The sequence below is a fragment of the Kryptolebias marmoratus genome, linkage group LG22, assembly GCF_001649575.2.
Source record: "Kryptolebias marmoratus isolate JLee-2015 linkage group LG22, ASM164957v2, whole genome shotgun sequence".
In the NCBI taxonomy this organism is placed as follows: domain Eukaryota; kingdom Metazoa; phylum Chordata; class Actinopteri; order Cyprinodontiformes; family Rivulidae; genus Kryptolebias; species Kryptolebias marmoratus.
This window is the reverse complement of record NC_051451.1, coordinates 11,129,066-11,153,436: the sequence shown is the minus strand read 5'-3', so window position 1 is coordinate 11,153,436 and position 24,371 is coordinate 11,129,066. Positions and strand designations below refer to the sequence as shown.

The following is a 24,371-nucleotide window of genomic DNA, read 5'->3' as shown; positions in this document are numbered from 1 at the left end:
CTGGAACATCAACAGCATGCTTATGGTTATCCTAATGCTGTTTATCGCCAGGGAGCCGCGCTTTTTTGCTTTGAATGTTCATCCCTACCAGCACATTTCGTCTTTCTGAGGTTTAGTACTACAGATAAGTGGCGGCGTTTTTGAACGTCGTAGGACCTTTGCCCAGAGCACGCTCTGCTATCCTTCGCTGAGGTTCTGGAAAGTGTGTGCTTGAAATGCACATTTGGCAAAACTACAAGCGGCAAAGCTTAATGGCTCCAAGCAAGGAGCGGTAATGTTGAAAGTACAGTTACAACACAGCAATAAGGAAGCAATCTGGCCCAGGCAAAGAATTACTAGAACTATTTTCTGACAATAATGTCAAATTCACCATAGCTACAGGCTAAAGGCAGTGGTTGTGATTGTGAAGATACTGATTGTGAGAAAATGAGACATTTGCATTGTTTTTGCAGGTGCTTTTCATTGCAACATCAGAAGAGCTCTAGACCTCTCCCCGAAATGGCTCTGCACATCAGCAGCTCTGTAGGAGTTCAGGCCTGAAACAGCAGGCTTTGCTTTACCTGTTCGCCCACGGTCTGTCTTCTGCTTCCTGACCCCCCCACTCGTCCAAGGTGTCCGAACGAAAGATAACGGACAAAAACACCGAAATCCTTGTCAGTGCCTTGCCGTTCACGTCAGATAAGGACCCCTGGCGATGTGAATGCTGTGCAGCAGTGAAGGGGAAAAGGATTTGACTGAGCTATCCAGGAATGCTGCAGCCGGGGCTGCTGACACCCTCTTCAGAGATAGAGCAATCCTGATCCTGATTTAGAGGGCCAGCCGCACATATGGGTGAAATTTAGGTGTCTGCATGTGGGAGTGAGGTGGACGGCTGTCAGACAGGGTTTGGTCAACAGTGTTAGGAGTAACTTAATACCCTGGCCTCTGAATTATCCTAGAATTTGACATCATCTTTAAGAAATCCTTTAAATTCCTGCATTCTGATCTGATGAACTATGTTTTATCTCCTCCCCACAGATATAAGCTCTTCTTTTTACTCAGTCTTTGTCAGATCCTTATACGTAAGTCCCCACAACTCATGTTTCAGTCTTAAATGGTTTTTGTTTGGTTTTATTTTTACTTAATAAATCAATTTTTGGATTACACTTGCTTGTGGGCACTCTCGAGCCTTTCTCACGTCTGCCAGATTTTACCCACAATTCCTAGATGGGCAAAGTCTGCACAAGTCTGCATGGTCAAAATCTGTTCGTCTATGAAGGAATCGGGCCCGACCTCAGTTGCAGTCAGTCGAACCTGTTTGAATTTCTGCAGCCAAATCTGGACCCAAATGGTGTAGCATGAACTGCGAACACTTGCTGCCAATGAAAAAGAGCGGGTGGAACACAGGAAATAGCGTCAGAAGAGCAGACACCGTAGCTGCGCCGACAAACAGCGGCAGCAAGCCGATCGTACCGTTTCCGCTCGTCGCACAAAAATGTGCTGAAACCAGTCTGCTCATGCGAACCCGAAGCCTTTTCAGAATCTGTGAAGACGCTGAAAGTTGTGCAGTGCGTCCCAAGCTTTGGTAAACGCTACTGCAAGTAAGCAATTTGGTATGGTACATTACCTTTGCTAGAAAAGAAAAAAAAAATCAATTTGGGAATTTAAGCCAGTCAAGCTGAAAATGATCCATTTCCTGTCACCCGCCAAGCAGTTGGCGCATCCCTAATTTCCACCGTTTCAGAACGTGACACTCCTGCGCTTCTGATGTGGAAAGATGCAGCACCAGCCAAAAGTCTCAGCTCTACTTTTTCTGACATAGAAAGCTCGAGCTGGATAAAATACTGCAAGCAGAAAAAAAAAAAAAAAAAAAAACAGAAGTAAATTTTTTATTTTCCTTTCTTGCGGCCTGACCTTTACCAGGATGCCTTTTCCACAGACTTTAACCGTAAAACCCTTTTGGAACTCAGCAACACCAGCTGTGGAGGAGCCGTGAGCATTTTAAAGGCACTGTGCGAAGGAGACTGATATAAAACCAACAACATCTCGAAGCATGTTGTAAAGAAGAAGCTGATGTTCCCGATACTTGTGCATCACATGTAGAAACAGAGTTCTGATGAATATCTTGAGTTTCAGAAAAGATGCATACAGTATTATGCAGCTTACTGAAGTAAAACTGATGCATCAGCCGGGTAACTTAAGTAAACATGCAAAAAAAAGAATGTCTATTCCATTTTAATAGTATTTTTTGAACGTTTTAGTAATACACAGGCATTTTGTCCTGCAGAAACCAAACTAAAATTTTAGTTTTTAAGATTTTTTTTATTTTTTAATAAAGCAATTCTCCACTTTATGACACCGTCATGGCATTTCTCATCACGTTATTAAAAGCAGAAGACTGATTTCAGATGTTTGCAGTGTCACTGAGAGAAAGCTATCTCGTGGAGGAGGTGATCTGTGGAGGACTGGGGCGGGGGGAGCCATCAGATAAGAGAATTGGAAAATAAAGGAAACAGCGGCCATTTGGTCCAACAATAACATGCTTTGGAATTTTCTTTATTGTGACACATTTCTATGTATTCTCCTGAACTTCTAACCAGCCCTAAACACACATCACAGAGTTCAAAAGCTGTAAAAAACGAGATGGGAATTGGTTTCATGTGTCTTGGACGTATCGAGGATGTAAATCAACATCCTTCTCTTTGGTAGGCTGCTCAAATAAAACAAGAAACCCTCTTAGAAACTGTCATGAAAGTGGGTAATATTTAAAACAATCAAAGCTGGAAGAGGAACATCGATTAAGTATCTGTCATTTTATCTTTTCTTCACACAGTTAGTGATTTCATCTGGAATATCTTTTATATGGCCTACAGCTTTTGGCACTTTTTGTGTCAGTAGCTGTGGATGATTGCGTCTCTTTTAGGCACTGGACTGACCCCAGTACAACAGTGATCCATTTTGTGCTCAGCTGCATTCAGACTAACCATTAGCTCATGAGATTTCTTGGTGGGAAACTTTATTTCCCCAAATTGGGATGATTTACAAAGCTCTCTAGAATGAGTAGGACCTTTTTATCTTATTATATGACAGCTGGTGTTCTTCTCACATTATAAGACCGAGGAGCAGCCTCTTTATGAAATAAAAACTATCCATCCTTTTTTTTTTACCCCGTTTTCTGTGCAGGGTTGCAGGGAGATGGTGTCTGTCAGTGGTTGTTGGGTACACCCTGGACGGGTCATCAGTCCATAGAGCCGCACTGAGACAAACCAGAGATAACCGCGCACATCAAGAGACTATTTAGAGCTGCCAGTTAAGCTAACGTGCATGTTTTTGGTCTGTGGGAGGAAACCGGAGTGCCTGCATGCATGGGGAGAACATGCAGACTCCACACAGAAAGGCTGTGAGGCGACAGCTTTAACACTGAGCCGCCAACTAAAGATCCATCTACCCATTTTCTTTATGAAGGGTATATGTTTTGTAGTTTTCTGATATACTGAGTGAACCCCTAAAATTATAAACTGCACTGCTGTCGAACAATCTTCAGGTTGGTCAAATATGCCCACACCAGGAAAGGTCCGGCTGGAGAATCGGATTTGGAACCCCAAAGAAAACGATTAAATGAGGGGACGCTGCTCACATCAACAAACAAAGTAAACATTGTTACACCACGTATCTGTGTGTGTGTGTGTGTGTGTGTTTGTGTGTGTAATTGTGACATGTTGATGAAGATGTCTCTACAATAGTGATCTATTTTGGTCCGGTCCAGAGAAAGGAAACAGTTCCGAGTGTCCAGGCCGTGTTTGAGTGGAGCTTTTGTCGTTATCAAATGTTGCTTCCATTACAGATGGACAGGAAGGAAATCTATTGTTCAGCAAAGAGTTTTAAGGCATTTCCTCAGATTGTGACCTCTCCGTGAACGGGCCTCCCTCGGTCCTTCTCTCTGATATCTCACTGTTTCTTTTAAATGTATCAAAGCCATTGTTTCGAGGGACAATTTGGGCAATTTGACACGTGTTTCAGGGAAAAAAGAAAAGTTATTCCCTGGTTATTATAATGTGGAAATGTAAGGCAGAATACAGGTACCATATGGCTGTTTTGTGCAAAATAAATGAGGTTTTGCAGTACTTCAGAGGTCACATTAAGTATCTACATGGATCTTCCAAAAAGAAGACCTTGTGAATAGTTCTCTTTCTATCTACAAAAATAATTGCATGAATTGAAAAGATTACGAGCATTGCTAGTGCTGCGTCATGTAATACCACTGCTTCCCTGAGGGGTTCAAATCAGACACTTTATCACACGAGATGGGACGAGAAAAGCTGCCGGGTTCACAAGTGCAAGTAATAAAAGTACTTTTAGGGTTAAAACTTTGCCACAAACTCAGGTGACTGGGATCTCTTCGGTCTGATTTCATTTCATTTCTGATTTCATGTTGCTTCTGTCGAAATATTTATATAGAAATGTGGCTTTAACTTGTCTCAAACTGCAACTGTTTGACCTTAAAAGTACAGAAGAAAAACATCAAAAAGAGACGCCGCAGTCCTGACTGACTGAGGAGGACATTAGAGTGAAACTCCTTTGTGTTTTTTAAAAAAAAAATAATATTATTTTTACCTCAGTGAAAAGTTGTTGCCTTAGGAACACGTCAACTTTGACCCAATCTGTCGCCGTACCTTACAGACAGAACCAAAGGGTCGACAGCGCCACCCCGATCGCGCCGAGAGGTCAGGTGAACGGAGAGGCCAGCTGTTGCTTTAGGCCTCTCAGGAGGACCTCACGCTCCTCGGGGCGTGTGAAGAGGAGCTTCAAAGCTGCTTCGGCTGGCCTGCTGCCATCGAGTCGAAACCTGAACAAATACGGTTTAGTGGAGTGAGCTTTCTCCGCTGCTGCGTGCATGTCCGGCCGAAGCTCGGCTGAAGCCACATTTATGTTTTGTTTCCGCTGCCGTGGAGCTCCAACCTCTAGCCTTAAAAATACCACATAATGTAAATAGCAATCTGTGTGGGTAAAGACTTTACTGGAAACCATTTATTCTCATTGTTTATTGTTGCAATAGAGTATGAAGTACTTAAGATAGCGTGAAGTTGACATCCTATCTTAATATTTTTTTTGTTTTTAGGTCTGTTTGTGCAGCTGACTTCCTGTCTGAGTGACTTAAAGCAGTCCAAACAGTTTGATATAGCTTTGATTTCGATTTCTCTTGCCACAGTTCACTTGACGAGCCTCTTTGAGTGCGATGGAGAACATTAATTTCAGCCTAATTTGAAATACATTCAATGTTGTCGCAGCTGTAGCGTTTATTATGGAATGCTTGCCCCATAATGCTGTAACAGATGGAAATTTCAGCTGTAGTTCGGTCACAGGAATTCAAACTCCAAATTTAAAGATAAAGAATAGTTTGTTGGTTTTTTTTTATAAAGGCGACATTGAGGTTGTTTTAGTATTAAGAGTTTACAGACAAGATGGGCTGGTTTATCCCGGTGAGAGCAGAGCTTTCTCTGCTTTCTGTTTCATTCAGACAAGGCGAACATTGCTGAGGGAGGAGGGGTCTCAAACATTTCCTTTGGTGCCCAGTAATAACACTCGGAATCCGGGTGGGATTTGGATTTTTTTTTTTTGGTAAAACAAAGTTACAGGATTCTTTTCCTGTAACAGAGAGCAGGACAACCCAAAACACAGTACAGAGGTTAAAAAAACTATAGGTATTTAATGTTTTTCATGTAAAGCTAAGGGTTGTCTAGACAGTAATAGGTACATTAAAGGAACATTAATGGAAGTTCTGTTTTTTTTTTGGTCACACCCTTGTTCTGATCCTTGCCCGTGGCCCTTCGCTGGTCAGCCACTAATGGAACAAAATTTTAAAAAACTAATAATATAAACGTTTTTACATCTCATTTCAGCCAGCGGGAGTGAATTAACGACCTTGACCAAATCTACAAAAAATCTTATTCCTTTTTGAACAGCCTCACTTTGGAGTTTACAAAGGCAACTTTAACACCATCATCAATTGTTACAATAAGCAGTCATTTATATGGAATTCGATGGTATGATTTGTAAGATTTGTAAGATTTAGCACTTCTGGGACATCCAAAGATCACATCTGGCAAAGATTTCAAACAAAAAAAATTCCTCAGTGTTTCATCCAAATGCTATTATTTTAACCCTTTACATCGCCCTCGGTTTTGCGTTCCACAACTATTTTAGCTGACTTATGAAGAAATCCTTGCTGACATGCCCCCTGGCTGCTCTGGAAGTGCTCCACCTAGCTGCTGCTGCTGCGATCTACACCTGTAAATAACTGTAACGCAGAATCGACAGTAGTTTAAAGGTTTATAAAATCACGTTCAAGTGAGCTGCTAAGGAATTTTGGAGGATTGGAGTCGTTTTAGGACAACAGCAATCCGTTTTGGTCTCGGTTGCGTTTAGCTTTTAGCTCCTCCGTCCTGCAGGACCTGATAATAATATTAATAATTTATAACTCTTAAACAGAAACCCATTTTCAAAATGGCCAAACCTTTCTTGTAACCTTTGGGTACGCTTCAGTTCCGACGGTTTTCCAAGGAAGAAGTGGGGCAGGCATGATTTATTTACCGCGTACAGTCGCCGTCGCCCAGTTCTTACAGGATAGTTTTAACAAATCACAAAGACAGGAGTGAAAGAAAGTGGAATAGGTGTTATTAATAAAAAAGGAAGCTTCGTTAGCAGCTTTGTTCTGGAGATACAGCATGTGTAGCCGAAGCTCCCAAAGCCAAATCTGTTTGTCCGAGTGTGTCTGTGCCCCGCTGCCCCTGCGTATGGCTTATGTCGATGTGTGTGTAGTGGCTGCAGCTGTTGTCTGGATGTTTCTCCGCACTGTGCGGAGGCCGACAGCCAAGTAGATGCAGCGAGCCGGGGAGAGGGGGTGCATGTACGGCGGGGGTCTCTCTTTTCTCTGCCTGGCATGAATGAATGGAGCTTCAGATGGGACGAAGACACGGGACATTCTCTCCTCAAACTGGTTTTGAGGCGGCCGTATGAATGCATCTCTTTGATAGTTGATTTTTTTTTTTTTCTTTTCCCAGTTTTGTTTTGTCAGAGTGAATTTAATGAGGCTCCTCTTCTGCTTTTGTAGGCATCAGCGGGAGCCTCGCTTTGTTTCCGTCTGGATTACTTCACTAAACAGGCTGCTATTTTCCATCATCTGAACTGCGAGGACTTATTACAGAGATGAAAAGTATTTTATGCATAGGAGTTTTTTGAACGAGAAGCATTCGAGGTAATGTCTTTAGACCTGGGCATTCAGGGCAGTAGCCTTGAATGTTTTTCTGTCAGAGGAGAGCTCCCGTGTAGGTGTCAAAACACAACTCTGACGCTCTCGAATTCGCAGAAACTTTATGGAAACAGTTTCCATAAAGACTCTGCTCCTATTTCGATGGAGAAATTTCCCGCACGGATTTTATGAACATCTTCAAAATTCAAGTGACGAGTCTGCGAGCCAGGAGTTGCATGTAAACCACCATGTAGAATCTGCAGCTTTGGTATTCCGTAGGACTTATAATTTTGTGTGAGTTAGGGTTCGATTGCTTCCCGTCGCCGCATCAGCACCGATTCCCTCACGCTGGCGTTGTGATGGCGCTTGCATTCGTCAAAATTGAAACAGTTGTCGAAATATATTCATAAATAACTACAACAGAGCACATATTAGTTGCTCTTTTGGCATGCCTGGGTGAACGTTTATCTTTGTGAAACTTGTCTTCAATCGATGCTGCACCAAAATAGGACTCACTGATAAGATACTGATAGGCTCTTTGAGGTGTCCTCATTAGGTGGGACAGAATTGTCCTGTATAGTTCAAATCTGTTCACAGTTTAATTTTAAGCCATGCCCTCTAAGTGATACAGCCTTCCAGTTAAGACAAGACTGGTGGCGTTGTTGTGTCTTACTGATAAGCTTTGTTCAAAAGAACGCTCAGATAATCTGAGGTCTAACAGATCCTACAGCTTGAATCTGTCCCATCCCCGGGATGTTCTGCTTGACATATCTTCTGCAGTACATAATAAAAATCCTGTTTCCCTTTTATTTTTGCTACGACAGCCAGTTGTAGTTAAACATATAACTTTAATCTAGTTAAAATCAGAATGTATGTTTCTTCTGTAGTGAAACAGCACTCGAGGAAGATGAATCTTCGGCTCACAGCATTCCAGTCGTTTTGTCTTGTTGGTGTGACTAATGTTGTCTGGGTCATGGTGGTTGCTGTTCCTGTTAACATCCCATCTCCCCTGAGTGCAGGTTAAAAGCATGTATCGGACTAACCCCTATTTTTCATTTAGACTGTGAAATGAGCTCAGCATATTGAATGATCCTCCAGTTCAGTTGGAAAATTGAGAACTTCCTGTACTCTAATAACTAGTTTTTGGACCAGAATATTGTACCATTGTTTTTTTAGTTTGTAGGTAACCAATATTTAAAGAATACAACCAACCAACAGGATGCCATAACTCCTGCTAACAGAAAAAAAAAATACATATTTATTGACATAGGTTCATTTCTTATTTACTTTTTATCATTTTCCGTCACTGCCTTTATTGGTGAGATTAAAAAATGGTGGTTGATCTTATGTTTGAATTGCTTATCGAAGCATATTGCCAAAGCAGGCTCTTGCTAACAAAATTTTGAAGCTACTGCCCAAAATTTACTTTTTTGCCACATACAGCAGGGGTTGACCGTCCGGAACCAAAAAGATTATGATTGGTTTCATATCTTGGATTAACCCTCTGACAAAACAAATCCAAGCCAAAACATTGTACCAATCAAATGTCGTGCAAATGTTGGGAGTTGGAGTTGGCAGTAGCTCAGGAGGTCGGGGTTTGTTCTGTAACCAGTTCGAATCCCCGCTTTGTCCGTCTCAGTGTCCTTGTGTAAGACACTTCACCTGCCTTGCTAATGGTGGTGGTCAGAGGGTTTGGTGGCGCCGGTGTAATGGCCGCCTCACTTCTGTCAGCCCGCCCCACAATGTAGCTTACCACCATCAGTGTGAGGATGATTGTAGTGTAAAGCGCTTTGGGGTCCTTGGACTAGATAAAGGGCTATATAAGTGCAGGTCATTTACCGATTACCAAATGTTAATCTCACGGAAGCATAAGCCAAACTTAGTCGGACATATTTTCACAGATTGTTCAGGAATTTTAAGGGCCGAGCATGCAGTTTCTGGAGAGCGGCTGCAGTTCAGGAAAGATCTGGTAAATGATCGGCGACGCCGCTCTTCAGATATTTATTATGAGATTACATTTAATTGTGATTTGATTCTTGCAGCCATCGCGGAGAATAGAAAACCCAGGTTGCAAAAGGTGATTTTGGGAGTGGGCTTTAGGGCTGTGGAGAAGACGAGCTGGATGGGAGCTAGATGGAGTCTAGCCACAGGTGGTCGGTAATTCTGCACCGTAATTGCTCAGCAAAGTGTATTACGGGTCTTCAGACCACTCATCCGCTCCGTAGGGGTGGACCAGAGAAAAGGGTGAGCGAGGCAGAAAAATAGGATGGATAACATGATGTCCCGTTGTGAGACAATTCTGCCAGACACTTACAATACATCAAGGGAGTATTATTATTGTATGCGTTCAAAGAACACTTTTAGTGAAGGCTATTAAGCCAGACTAATGAAAATGATGGTGGCAAATGGGGAGACAATCTCCAATTCAATTGAAATGCCATTGTGTTTTAAAGACAGGTGCAACAGACATTTTCTGTTCTTTGAATGGAGAGCATGTTGCTGCCCTGCACCAGGAGGGTACCCTTTTCTCTCTTCCCCACTCCTCAGCCTTTTGCTTCTTATGAGTTTTACAGAGTTTAGGGTCAGGGCTGAGGCTCTGTGTAATCTGGTGTTCACCGCCTGGTTCTGGGTCACCTCTAGATGGTACGTTGCCATTATTTTTTTGAAAAAAGCCCTACCTGTTCAGCATCTAAGATCAAACTGAGGGCTCCATTTATTATTTTTTTTTATTTTTTTTACCCATCTCTGATTCCAGCTGTGCCAAAACGACTGTGTTCAGAGTTGATTTAAATAGCCGCAAAAGCTCAAATTTCTCAAACGATGTTAATTAAAATGTGACTTAGAAGCTCACCATGTTAATCTGAAAATTTGCTGATATCCTGAGAGACCCTAAGAGGTTTTAATTGTTAGCCAATAAACACAAAATATACAACCAGGGTAAATATACAACCATTGATTTTAAAGGTTTTATATATGAGGGCATAATTTAAAAAAAGTTAACCTGATTCTGTTTAGATTTTGAAATAAATTAGCCTTAAATGAACACGTTACCCCAAGGTACCTATTTAATTTAAATGAATGCATTAGTTATTGTAAGATGTGTAGTTTAGGCGACTGTACACAATAATGTGGATGTTTCTTATTTAAACAAATGAGGTTATGACTGGGATCTCATGGCCAACATTGCACACTGGGGTTGCGTCCACCGATTGGCACAATCAAGACCCCCAACAATGACTTTAATTTGTGCAAGCACCTCAAAGAGACAAAGGAGAGGAAGAGCTTTAATGCTATCGACAGTACAGAGTTAGTAAAAATGAAGAAATAAAAAAATCAGAGCTAAAGCAAATGGATCACTGCAATTTATAAAGACATCCAGGACTAGAAATGTGGACCAAAACACTGCTTCACAATGTTTTGCTGAACCATTTATTAGACCAGGGGTTCCCAAACTTTTGACCCACAAAACGATTGTGACCCTATCTCTTGCTGGTTCAAAAACACAGATTTGCTAAGAACTATAGCAAACATGGTTAATAACTACCATGCCATTCTTATTCATTTATGACTTCCGTTTTTATTCTTAGTGGCAATTATTGTGAAACTATGCAGTAAAAAATCATTTTTGAATGTTAAGTTGATAAATGGAGATTATTTAAGGATCCCTACTTGATGACCTACTGTCCCCAACTTTGGGAACCAATGCATTAGACTATTTACTAACACCTAGTAGCAAAAAGAACTGGAGGGCACGATTTACACTTAAAAGTTAAGCTATAGGTTTCATTTGTAGAATAATTGTGTTGGTGTTGTCTTGAGGTTTGTCCAAAATGCTCAAAATTTCAGCAGAAGCAAAAAAAAACCCAAAAAGTTCTTGTTCACCCAGAGACCAACCTTTTAAATAACTTCAGGCTTCGCTTTGTGAATTTTCTCAATCAAGACATGGGTACATAGAAATATCAGGAAACCCATTTTTGTTTGTCGGTCACGAGGATCACAAACCTTTAGTTCATGGTGATATCTACTCATGCTTCCAACCTCACAACTAGCGCTGGAAGTAAATAACTTGGAAATATTCAAATACTTTGCTTTAAAAGTAGTCACACCGAAGGGGGAGGTATGGGGATGATGCAGATAATAAAAAATGCATCTATATTTGTTGTATCATTCCATCATAGCCCTCTGAACTGTCATTATATTGACCCTTTACACCACTATCATGTGGTTATTTTAGCAGAATATGGTTCTGGATTAATTACTAATGCATTAACCTTGTAACCATGTTCTTCTTCTACAGATGCAATGGCAAATCCTTCTCCAGCCAAGAGTCTGGGTGACCCAGGAATCACCCCTTTGTCACCCACACACATCCAGGTAAATCTAAATCTAATATATTAATGAAAATATAAAATCACATGATAGTTTTCTCTAAGTGACTCTTACTGTGGGCCATAATCAACAGAGTAGCAACACTGTTACTACAGAAAAGGCTTGATGGACGTAAAGTAAATTGGCAAATGAGATACTGGCAAAAATGCTACACTGAAAATTCCTCATTGTGACTTCAGCTCAGTGGAGTAAAGCCTGATAGAGCAGAGTAACAGTGGAGTAATCCTGCTGACGGCTTTACTCTACTAGTAAAAATACTTCCTTTTTATTGAGTGCTTGGATATGAACTAATATGTTACTCTGTTTACCTTTCTACTAAATAGTTTCTAGATGTTGCCAAATACTTTCCGCCTATTGAGAGTCATACAGGGGGCTGCGAAAGTATTCACCCCCTTATTTTCACTCTATTGCCTTAAAACATTAAATTTAAATGGACTTTCATTTTGATTGTACACAAAAAACCTCTAGATTAATGAAGTAAAATTAAGGAAAAACTTGTTTTAAACATAAAGTCTCTTCAGGTACATTGACACATTTGACCATTGGAATGTTTCCTCTACCTTCATGACCAAACCGCTGGCTGGGCACCACTTGTATACAGCAATCTTTAAATCAGAGCAGCGATTTACAACGTGATTGAAGCCTGGTCTTCGATCGGACCATTTCAGGACTTTTAACTTTAGCTTCAGCGGTGTGTTTAGGGTCACTGTCCTGCTGGAAGGTGAACCTCCATCCCAGTCTCAAATCTCTGGAAGACTCAACAGGTTTCCATTAAGAATTTCTTCATATTTTGCTCCATCCATCTTTCCCTTCACTCTGACCAGTTTCCTTTTCCCCACAGCATGATGCTGCCACCACCAAAGGTTCAGTTCCTTCAGTGAATGCTATGTTTTTATTTTAATAATGATAATAATAATAAAGGAGCTCTGTGGGATGTTCAGGGTTTGGGAATTTGTTTTTGTGTTTTTCATAATCCAATCCTGATCTGTTCCTCTCCACAGCTTTGTCTCTGACCTGTGTGTATATATATATATATATATATATATATATATGTATCTAAAAGGAACCATGTCCTTTCACATTTGTACTGTTTGTTAGCTCTTCAATGTTTCTTAACATGTCATTTCCATGTTATAACGGTGTTATACTGAAAGAAACATGTTCACTAAAGATACAGGATAGAAGCTTTTTCTGAATCCACAATTCAGCTTTTTTGTAGTTACCAAACTGTGAAAATATTCTAAAAGCAATAACAGATGTAGTTGTTTGGTAATGATTCCATCCTGTGATATTTCTCTCTAAATACGACATGCTTTTTGCCCTGCACCTTAGTGTTGATCCGCGCTGACCGCGCTGTGTGTCTTCTCCTCCCTGTGCAGCAGAATGACACAGACCAGGTGCAGTCCGGACCGTCCTTTGTGGTGGTGGTCGCCATCGACTTCGGCACCACGTCCAGCGGTTACGCCTATGCCTTCACGAAGGAGCCCGAGTGCATTCACACCATGAGGTGGGCCAACACTGCAATGCAGACATTCACTGGGGTGACGGGTGGGGGAGGAATCCACATCAGCACAATATCACACCGCTGACTAATGTTTACAGAAAACCATTCTGGACTCCTGACTTAAAAAAATACCTGATTCCGGTCAAAGTAAATGCTGTGATTTAACATATGAACGTTTTGTTGTCAAGACCTTTGATTTATAAACCAAACATTTGTTGTAAAGCAAGAACTTTGTTCATGTCAGCTGTTTATCCCATTTTCTTTCAGATCATTGGACGACCATCCAAATCTAAGACACTAAAACAATTAAAGCAGATAAAAATCATTTAAATCATTTAAAATTTGAAGAGGTTAACTCACTTTTTAGCTGCTTCCGTACTTCTTACTTTGCCGGGGAAACAACATTGCCTGCGTTCAAACAATCGGTTCACCTGCTCCACTGAGTTGAGTGGCATCGTGACTTGAAACTGCAGTTTCTTGATTTAATTATAGCTGTTTGTTTAACTCTGCAAAGAGCAGCAATTAGCTAGTCATTGCAATGGGTTTGCAAACTAATGCTAAGGGTGTTGTTAGGTAATAAAAGAGGGAAAATGGCTGTTCTAATTAGGATTTTCTGCTGTGTCTTGCCCCTCCTGTCCTTATACAAATGTAGTTTTTGGTGAGAAGAACAAAGATCTTTCTGAAGTGGGAAAAAGTCCCTTTTTGTTGGATTCGTATGGTCTGGCAATGTAGAGCTTCTCAGAAATAATGATGTAGGAGCCTTTTTGTTCCATGCCCAGCTTCACTTTGTGCCTTAGAAACGAACACCAAAACAATAATGGAGCCGTTTTCAGGGTTTTTTTTTTCCTGCTCCGGAGCAGGTTATGTGTTCAACAATGACCTGGTGAAGCCAGCTAACCCACTGGGCTGCAGCTGGCGGCGACTGGTTCGCAAACGGCATTCGCGAGAGATTCTCCAAAATGTCTTGAAACGTTTGCGGCGGTTCTTGATTTCAGAGGCTTGCAGTCTTGTCGCTCAAATTTTGAACACGCTCAAAACATTTGCACAAGAAATTTTGTCTTAAAATACTCACAGAATTGTCACTTGTGTCTCAAACTCATATTGAACCCTTCTTAATTTTGGCTCTGGCATCTCAAACCCTTCTCAAGGACGTTATGGACAGGAGCTCTCTTATGACAGAAAACATGCGAGGCTACAACCCTAAATGTCCAAATGATATGTACAGAGTAGAGTACATTTTTGCAAGCCGTGCCCACAAAAATGGGTCATGATTTTCAAAAACTGGGTGCACAAAACGTGGGCGCACGGCTCACTGGTCGCAAACACTCGCCATTTTGAGTTGCCAACTAGTCCCCATTAACCCAGTGAGGGTTGGTTTAAGGAGTCAGTGAGCTGATTGGGAGATAATGATCAGGAAGCAGTCTACAGGAAAATATAAACAGGCCAAAAGAACAACGAAAAAGAAAGAAATGCTAAACCTAATAAACCAGCCATACTATTGGTCTTTCTCAATAATGTTCCTTCTTTGGATTTTAAGATCATTTGCAGCTGCATATGCACATGCAACACGAAGTAAGTGACTGTTGTTTTTGTTTTGACTGAAACCTCACTCCATAGCAACATTTCTGACTTTCTTATCCAGGGGGACAGTTTAATGTCCTCCCTTGCAGACAGGAACAAAGAAAGGTTTGGTAAGACCAAGGTTTCTTACCAAAGTAAGGTGGTGGAATTGGTGTGTACGTCAGTAAATTGTGGTCCAGCAACAGTGTAACGTTTTACTCACGCTTCACAACTGGTGCCATGAAAGACTTTTCCCTCCCTCTCAGATGTTGTACTTTCCTCCCAGCACCAACCGGGCTCTAGTTAGACTGTTTGTTGCTACCAATGAGCGTTAAGCAAATCGTGCTAAAAGTCTTATCGTGGCCGTTAGAGATTTCAATCACCTAAACCTAAAAAAAGTGTTCTGCCCACATACCACCAGTTCGTCCACTTTTCCAGCCACAGGAGCTAAGCCACTAGATTGGATGTACGCAAACATCAAATAAGCTTTCAAAGCGGCTCGTCGTTTAAATCTCGAGGGTCCTGATCATGTTTCGGTCAAGCATTTCCCGGCATACCGAGCAGTAATAAGATACGGGCTATGGAAAGCAGATCAGAGACTGGCGGGAGGACTAGTTTTTCATATACTGATTGGAGTGTGTGTGTGTGTGTGTGTGTAGGAGGGGTGGGGGGCTGCCACACATGATGACCACACTAATATAAATGAGGCACACTGACTGTGTCAGTGGCTCCAGTCATCAGAACCTTCACAAACTGGGCCAGTCAGAAGCCATGGATGATACAAATGAAACACAAACAACTGGGTTTTTGAAAGATAAAGCAACTAAAACGGGACTTTTTTTTTTTAAAGAACTGAGTAGTTACAGATTTTCGCATCAACGTTACAAACCAGCATCATTAAAAACACTTGCATTCACAACGTCAAAACGTCCAATGAAGATCCCACTTTTGACCTGTTTATTTTAGACGCCCTGAGCTGCTCTCCTAACTTTTGCCCTGATTTGTTCAATTAGGTCGTTGTCACATCAGGTGCTCCTTATGAAGTAGCCTCCACAGTCCCATCACGTGCCCCACGGAGGACAGATAACACTCATAATAACTGACCTCGAGTCGTCCCAAAGTACTCAGAAATCACGTTTAGCTGAAGGGCCGAGTGCATGAGGTACATAACTGATGTGAACTCCATCCGCAGATGATGAACGAGGATTTCATCTCAGAAAGAACTGCTGAGCTCATATGCTAAAAACAGAAAGGTAAATTTTCCTGCTCATTAATGAATAATCGACCTGTCTCTTTCCAGGCGTTGGGAAGGTGGAGACCCTGGCGTGTCCAACCAGAAGACGCCGACCACCATTCTCCTGACTCCCGACAGGAAGTTCCACAGCTTCGGCTACGCCGCCCGGGACTTCTACCATGACTTGGACCCCAGCGAGTCCAAACACTGGCTCTACCTGGAGAAATTCAAAATGAAGCTTCACACCACCGCAGTGAGAACACAAATAACGCTGAACGCCTGCGCCGCATGATCAATAACAGCTTGTCAGCCTGGGTCAGCTCTGTGGGTGACTCGTCTCGCTCGCAGCAGCAGTTCAGCTGCGCTGCCACTGTCTCTCCTTGGCTGGTGGGATGCGTCATGTTTCTGCAGGATGAGGCTGACCTGATGCTGCAGCAGAGTGCAGACTTTCTGTTTCTTGCCTTGGGGTAGACTTTTCTGACAAAGACGGCATGTATAATATTAGGCTAGTGTCGCTGAAAGGCGAGCTCTAATGTCTGTGTGTATGAGCCACTATTTCATCAATAACCGGAAGGATTTTAATGAAACTCTTAGAGAGTAATCATTGAATTTACATACACAGCTGATTAACCTCTGGAGTCAATTAAATTTAAGATGGCCGCCCTAGTTAATCAAACTTAGCAAATACAAAAATGGTTATAATTCAGTTAATTTTGCAGATATTAAGCTAAATTATGTTGTGGTAAGAGCTGAGAATGATCCCCAACACATACTCTGAGCTCTAACCCACAGAGTATGAGCTTTGTTTGAAACTTTGTCATGAAATAGTGGAGTCAATGCTATCTGTCTGTTAGCAAAATATCTCTCAAACCACTGGACGGATTTTAATGAAACTCTCAGAACGTAATCACTGAATGTACATCTTAATCTGATTACCTTTCGTAGCCAGCCCAGTTCAGGATCTCCACCATAGCCGACTGACCTTAGAAAACATAAAAATAGCTATAATTCGATCAGTTTTACAGCCATTGAGCTAACATTTGGTGTGGTAGTAGATGTGAGTTATCCCCAACACATACTCTGAGCTCTACACATTGTGTAGATGTGTAGATGTTTGCTTAAAACTTTGGCATTAACCCTGTTTGTCTGTTAGCAAAATATCTTGTGAACCGATTAACCGACGTTAACGTAACTTTTAAAAAAGTTATCATTGGATGTGCATGTAATACTGATTACCACCTGGAGTCAAGATGGCTGTCACATTTAACTGACATTAGTCAGCACAAACATGGCTATAATCCAGTCAGTTTTACAGATATTGAGCTCAGGTATTTTGGATGGTAGTAGCTAAGAGTCATTCACAACACATACTCAGCCCTAACAGATCACACAAAATATGACCATATTGTGAGAGATTGTGTATATTTTCAAGATTTGACCAAAACAGAAACATATATATAATGTTTTGTTTATTATTTTCTGCTCATATGAGCAGAAATATGTAGTATCCTCTGTGCAGTCCACCCTATTCATTCCTGTATTTTATAAAGCTGAAAGTAATAGGAAGCTGCTGATCTCCTGATCTTTGTTCTCAAGTCCCCATCCACACTCGGGGCTAAATGCCGCCTTTTACCATGACTTGGCCTCAAATCAGAGTTAGCCTGAAGCTCCCACCCTTAGCCCCCGACGAAGCCACCCGAGTCTCAGAGCTGCTCGTGAAAATGCTGCACCCAAGCCTGTGACGTACGGTTCTTACCTTGACTGTCTCTCCCTGCCATCAGAATCTGTCCATCGACACGGACATCCACGCGGCGAATGGAAAACGAGTGAAAGCTCTGGACATCTTTGCGTACGCGCTCGCGTTCTTCAAAGAGCAAGCATTAAAGGTGACACCATGCTACACTTGCACACTGACGCAAATATACACCTGCTCGAAAAGACATATAATGGTCAGGAACAGTGCGATGACTTGGTCAGCATACAGAATAACTTCTGTTTCTGTTTATCTCACAGGAGCTGAGTGATCAGACTGGCAGTGATTTCGACAACAACGACGTGAGATGGGTGATCACGGTTCCCGCCATCTGGAAGATGCCTGCAAAGCAGTTCATGAGGGAAGCGGCCTATAAGGTGAGCTGAAAAGCTGCTATGTTGAAATATTTGTTTCCAGGCTGCCTCTGTATAATCTGGTTGCTCTCAACAAATTTGTTAAAGGGGACCTATTACACTTCCTTGAACAAGTCAGGATAGATCTGTGGGCTGTACAAAACATCTTCATTACATTTAATACACAAACTCATTCTCAGATATTGAGATTTCACCTGATCAGTTCTGCCTGTTTTGAGCTCATTTCAGAATGAGCGGTTTTAGGGCTACGTCACTTTTTTGCAAATAAGCTCCTGTTGGCCACGCCCCCCAACTCAGTGTCCCATCTCAAAACATAAAAACTCAATGAAGGATTAAACGCTGCAGATCTGACCCACATTTATATCGTTATTAACTCAAACTGTGAGGATTCTGACTTTGGGACAGAGGCACTTAGCGGTTCCTTTTCCAGCAGACATGACTGTCTTCTTGTAATGAAATGGGCGGAGCTCCACTTGGGTTGCTCTGTGAGGGGTTGGGCTCGGCTTCGGGTTGCTGGGTAACGGGGATTGTGACGCAACAATCCCGAGGTTTTTGAAACAGGTCGTTTTTGCAGACGCCAGAAAACATTTAGTTATTGTCAATCAAAAAACATGTTTTTTTTTTTTTTTTTGGGGGGGGCTTGGCAAAAAGTGATTTTTGCATAATAGGTCCTCTTTTATGGCAGATTTTGAATCTTGAAGAAAAAGGGGAACGCTCCCTTAAATGTCGGTCTAGTGAAATTTATATGTATTTGTATTTTTAAATCAGAGAACAATCATTGTTTTGGCACAGGTGGGGTATAACGGTGCAGGTGGTGCAATGGCGCACAGCTATTAAGATTCATACGTGTCTGGCATACACAAACAAACCGTCCCCTACAGACTGTGGCAGAGGGGAGAGAGGGAGTCAAAAGGAAAAGGCGCAGGCAAAGAAAATACAACAATCAACCCTTCACTTATACTTCAGTTTATCTCAGGATGAACACCTTAACTTGTGTTAAAGGTTTCAAAACAATGTTGAAACCTCATTCTTTTTATGTCTGGTAAAATATCCACGGATCTGATCCTTAAAGTGCTCTTTTGTGACGATCTTGTTGAAGGAGAATCTAAAGGCATGACTTTCTTCACCCCCCATTGAATCTCATTAAATTGAGCTGGTTTTTTGTAGAGGTGTTAAGTTATTGGTTGTAAGACAAGGAAACAAAAAGATGAATACTGGTGAGTCCCTTTGCAACCTACTGTATCTAATGTCTGCTTTGTCATAAAGGATTTATTTCTGTTTCCTTGTACGTGGGAGTAGAGGTTTTCCCACCGATGTGTTTGAGCGTTCAGACCATCAGCGTGTGCGATCGCTGGGTGTGGCTGTCTGCAGTAATAACCGAGGCAAGAGACACACAGGACAGCTATACTGAGTGGGTGTGTGTGTCTGTATAAGGAAGACTCCACCCCTCCTACGTTAGTGTGAATTATAAACCAGAGTAGCCAGATTTCATATGTATTGCTTCCTATTACAGTCCTCCCATCTAAATCTTTAAAAAGCATCTTCCAAACTTACATTTACTGTCTCCGTTCGAGTTCATGTAAGTAACCTGAGCTGTACGTGATGTGCTCCAGGACCAAACCCTGCTCTCTTCCCTGTGATGATGTTACGGAAGAGAAGAGGAGGGATGCAGAAGATGAAGCAGAGTTGCTGCATGACGGAGGGGGAGAGATTTTAGCTGATACAAGCAGTGGGGGCTGGAGGAGAGACGGAGCGTTGAGCGGATGGCGAGAGGAAGTGACGGGAGGGGAGGGGGAGCTACAGTGACTCAGCATCGGGCGCTGAGATTCATTTGATTGGCTGTTCACAGAGGACAGGGTGGTGGGGAGGGAGAGGGGTGGAGGAAGGGAGAAAAAGAAAAGCGAGGGAACGGCGCAGGAACGACTCCTCCTCTCAGAGTAAATCATCCCTCAGCCTTCTCTCTTCCATTTTATCCTCCTTCACACCCAGTGCTGTTTATCTTCTTGGAACTCTTTCAAAGCATGAAATTCACTACTCATTTAGCTCAGTTTTGGGTCAAAAGGCAAACAAATTAACAGAATAATAACAACTGGAACCAGAGAAACTGCGTTTTCTGTAAAAATGCAGGTCAAAATGCTTACTTTAGAGCTTTTACTGGGATCCAAATCTTTTGCCTTGTTGTCCACATTATAATCCACATCTTTCTGACTTATAAAGAAGTGATCTTTGCGGCACGCTACGTTTGTAAAAGTATATTTGGATGCTACACATGTTAGCGTGTGTTTCAATTCCGAACCTGTTGTGCAATCGGAGCCAACAAAATGACCATCTGCCATGCTTGCTTCATCCTGTGTTCATGTTTGCTCTTGCCACTTCCTGTCTGCTCTGGCACCGAATTACACTTTTGGTACAGCAGCGATGAGCAAACGTAGAAGAGAGAAACAAACTCAAATATCAATCCCAACACAGCAGTATCAACATGATGCGAAACCAACGTTGGTATCATATTTTGGTGGAGATTCTCAGTCATCCAGGACTTGACACAGTGACCTCGATTGCATTTGAAAATATCGGATTTGTGACGAAAAAAATCAGACATTGGTCACTTTTTGGAGAAAGAATTGATTTACCTGCACTGAGAACATTGTTAAAGGTAAAACGATCAGAACACAGGTTAAAATTAGCAAAACAAAATCTAAAAGGAACAAAACAGTAGCTAAAAGCCAAAACTAGCAGATCGATAGAAAAAAGCTCAAATTAACAAAACGTAGCTTCAATCAAAAGACAGCAAAAGAATAGCTAAAAGCTAAAATTACCAGAAGCTGAACTTGTCAAAATAGTAGTTAAAAGCTAAAAATGGAACAAGTATACCGAAGTAGTTATGCTGAAGAGCACACACAGTTCTACAAAAGGTTTCATTCATTTCAATGGGAAAAAATGTGAATAAATGAAAACTTTTAAAATGCATCAAAGTTAAAAAAAAACATGAAAGTCATAGACATAATGTCCAAAGCCAGCTGAACATTTTCAAAAATGAAATGGTTAAAAATAGCTGAAATAGGTATAATAAAGGCTTCATTTTGAAAAGTGTAATTTATCGCAGGTACATTTTTTTTCAGTCATTTGAACCTACTTTATAACCTGCAACAATAGTTTTAATCTTGACTGCTTTGTTGTATCATTGTCTGAGATTTCTCCAATTTTATCCTCTCTGTCACAGAAGACAAACAAAATGCAGCAGCCCTCATCAGCTATCACAGGCTTCGGTTAGGTCCTGACGCTCCAAACGCTGAGTGGCTTCGATGAATCTCATACTTTGTGCCTTTTGGCTCATCAGTGGTCTGAATGCAGTTTTTCTGCCTAAACTGTACAAACCAATGTAGCGGCAGAAAGGTGAAAAAAGAAAATAAGCAAGAACTCAAACAAACTGTAGGAGAGAGACCACGGAAGGTTAATGGAATGAAGACAGACGGGCTCCGTGCATAATGGGAGCTTCAGGTTATATTAAAAAGAAAAGCTTTAAAGGGATTTTTGGCCATTTTCTGTTGGTGTTATAAATTACTAACATGTTTGGTGCAGATAATTTGTTTGAACCACGCCAATTTGAAAACATATCCTTTAATTCTGACCGGACTGACGAGCTAACAGTGGAATATTGACATATTAAAACAACTCCAATCTCTAAAGTTTTTTTGCGGCTCATGCAAACCTTTACTCCACCGACCAAAACAAATAAAATAGGAGTGGTCCTCAATCACCCTGTGTACATGACTACTCAAAAAGCTGTGAACAGATTTTCATGAAATTTTCAAGAAACATCAAACATGGTACGAGGAACAAGGGATTCAATTTTGGTTGTCATCCAGTCAAAGGTCAAGGTCCCAGAGCAGCTTGTTCTCTAACTCTGCAGCTGGATGACAGGAATGTAAAACTCCACAGCTGGACACCTCATGGGTCGGGGGTGATCACTGTTGATTTCAAGATGATAGGGTCAAAGGTCAAGGACACAGATGACCTTGTGCTCTACCTATGCAACCATGTAATGGAAGAAAATTAAGCTGCCCAGCTGGACGCCTCATGGGTCAAGGGTGATTACGATTGATTTCAAGGTCATGGAGTCAAAGGTCAACCTCACAGTTGACCTAGTGCTCTAACTCTGCAACAGTGTGATGTAGGAATGTCAAACTGCCCAGCTGGACACCTCAGGGGTCAAATATGATGTCTGTTGATTTCAGGGTTCATGGGGTCAAAGGTCAAAGTCAAAGGTATCCCCTTTGTTAAAAACTTGTCTCTGCTCCGACATGTGACCCTTTTGTTCCCTCCACCAAGGAAGTTCTGTTTTCGGTCCGTTGGTTTGTTTGTCTGTTAGCAAAAACCTTAGTTAGTTAAAACCTAATGAACACATTTGGATGAAATGTTCAGGAAATGTTGGGGTCGTCACAAAAATCAATGGATTCAATTTTGGTGTTGATCCAGATTATGATCCGGATCGTACTAATTTTTAATCTCGATGTGTTTCTATTTCTAAGAACCCAAAAGTGATTCTCAAACAACCTGAAGTGATGACATTATCTCCTCTGCCCCTCTGTAGTCTGGTCTGGTGCCTCGTGAAAACCCGGAGCAGCTGATCATCGCTTTAGAGCCCGAAGCAGCGTCAATCTATTGCCGCAAGCTCCGCCTCCATCAGATGGTTGACCTGGGCACGCAGACCACCCAGAACGGGTTTAGCCCCAACGACAATGTGGGGAGTGGAATGAGCCAAGGTACGTCCCATCAGCACTCACATTTAACACTTTAAGTTGTTTTACAGAAACACCCTGAAGGTACCTCCGTACAGTATGTCACTTCAGATTCAATATAAGTAATATTTCCTTCTACTGTATCAAGTCTGACTCACGACAGCATCATTTATACTGACATAATAACTTGTTTTCTTCCTGTTGAATGTGGTTTCCTGCAGTAGTGTCTCCTGGCCATGGTAAATAGCATTTCACAATCAGACACAAATTGCATGAAGGTTCAAAGGCACACTGACGTTTTCTTTCTTTCTTTAAACCATCACATTTAACTTGCTTTTGCTTCTTTTCTTAGAGTGCTGAAATAACAAATGCATATTAGAATGAAATTCAATACTTATTTATTACCAGTCAAAACAAGCATTATAGTACTGTATTAATACGTACAGTATGTATGGGATGAACCGGTTAATACCTAGATGTACTACCCACTGTATAGAAGTGAAACTAAAATACCATCATGGGGAAAAAAGAAAGTCCCACCGTCTTTCTACTCAAAGGTGTTAAATATCAGGGCATTTTAAAGATGATTTGATATTTACTGGTTCCAATTAGTTAAATATAACCTGAAGTGGACGAAAACACACAGCAGATTCCATCGTTTCATTATTTATTAACCAAAAAAATAATTTAAAGTGGAAAAGCCGTGTGAAAAAGTAAGTTCACCCTGTGATTAAACAGATTATAAAACCTTCTTTAACAGTAGGAACAGTCAGTAGTTGTTTTCTCTCTGACTTTATTGGTCTCTCATTGTTGGGAAGTAATTTTGGCCCACTCTCCTTTACAATGTTGCTACTGTTCAATGAGGTTTGCAGACATTTGTTTCTGCTCAGCTCTCTTCAGGTCCCACCGTATCATTTGTAATCAGGTCTGGACTTTGACCGGACCATTTCTTTTTCAGCCGTTCTTTTGTAGATGAACTGCTTGGGCTCGAACAAATTCACGATTGACTCAATGACTAATAGCCGCCCAGGTCCTGTGGCTGGAAAACCAAACCCAAATCATCAAGCCTCCACCACTGTGCTTGACAGATGGTATGAGGTGTTTGAGCAGATTTGTTTTGTTGGAAGCTGTGCAATACGATCAAACGGCTTCACTTTGGTCTTGTCTGTCCAAACAACATTGTCCCAGAAGTCTGGTGGTTCATCCAGATGTAGCTTTGCAAACTTGAGGTGTGGAGCCTGACCTTGGGATGAGTTTACTTGGACGCCCAGTCCTCAGAAGATTGACGCCATTTTGGTGAATAATGAATAATGACATAGTGGAATCTCCTCTGTGTTTTACATTTGAGGTTAGATTTAAATCATTTTAGTATCATTTTTATTACGTCCCAATACAGAAACCCTAGAACTCAAAGACGGTGTGCTCTTTTCTTTTTCCCCATGACTGTAAATAGGAGTAAAATAAATAGATTTTTAACACAAAACAACCACGTGAAGCAGCAACAGCAAACCCAAAACACACCTCATCCTTCCTGTCCCCCCACACATCCTTTAAAATTGTATGGTGCAAAGTTTTTGTCCCAACACTATT

General features: G+C 41.5%; 1 protein-coding gene across 5 annotated transcripts in view; it reads left to right on the top strand.

Moving 5' to 3' along the window:
* hspa12a (heat shock protein 12A) overlaps positions 1 to 24,371 on the top strand; it is a 44,116-nt gene that overhangs the window by 3,919 nt on the left and 15,826 nt on the right. For 2 of the 5 annotated variants that reach the window (XM_017421734.2, XM_017421732.3), the window contains exons 2-7: positions 11,526 to 11,602; positions 12,997 to 13,124; positions 15,982 to 16,168; positions 17,697 to 17,801; positions 17,929 to 18,045; positions 22,634 to 22,805. In XM_017421734.2, coding sequence (XP_017277223.1) covers positions 11,526 to 11,602; positions 12,997 to 13,124; positions 15,982 to 16,168; positions 17,697 to 17,801; positions 17,929 to 18,045; positions 22,634 to 22,805 — 786 coding nt within the window. Of the gene's footprint in view, positions 1 to 11,525; positions 11,603 to 12,996; positions 13,125 to 15,981; positions 16,169 to 17,696; positions 17,802 to 17,928; positions 18,046 to 22,633; positions 22,806 to 23,002; positions 23,021 to 24,371 lie in introns of all 5 variants that reach the window. The other 3 variants (XM_017421729.2, XM_017421730.3, XM_017421733.3) reach the window with 3 other exon arrangements.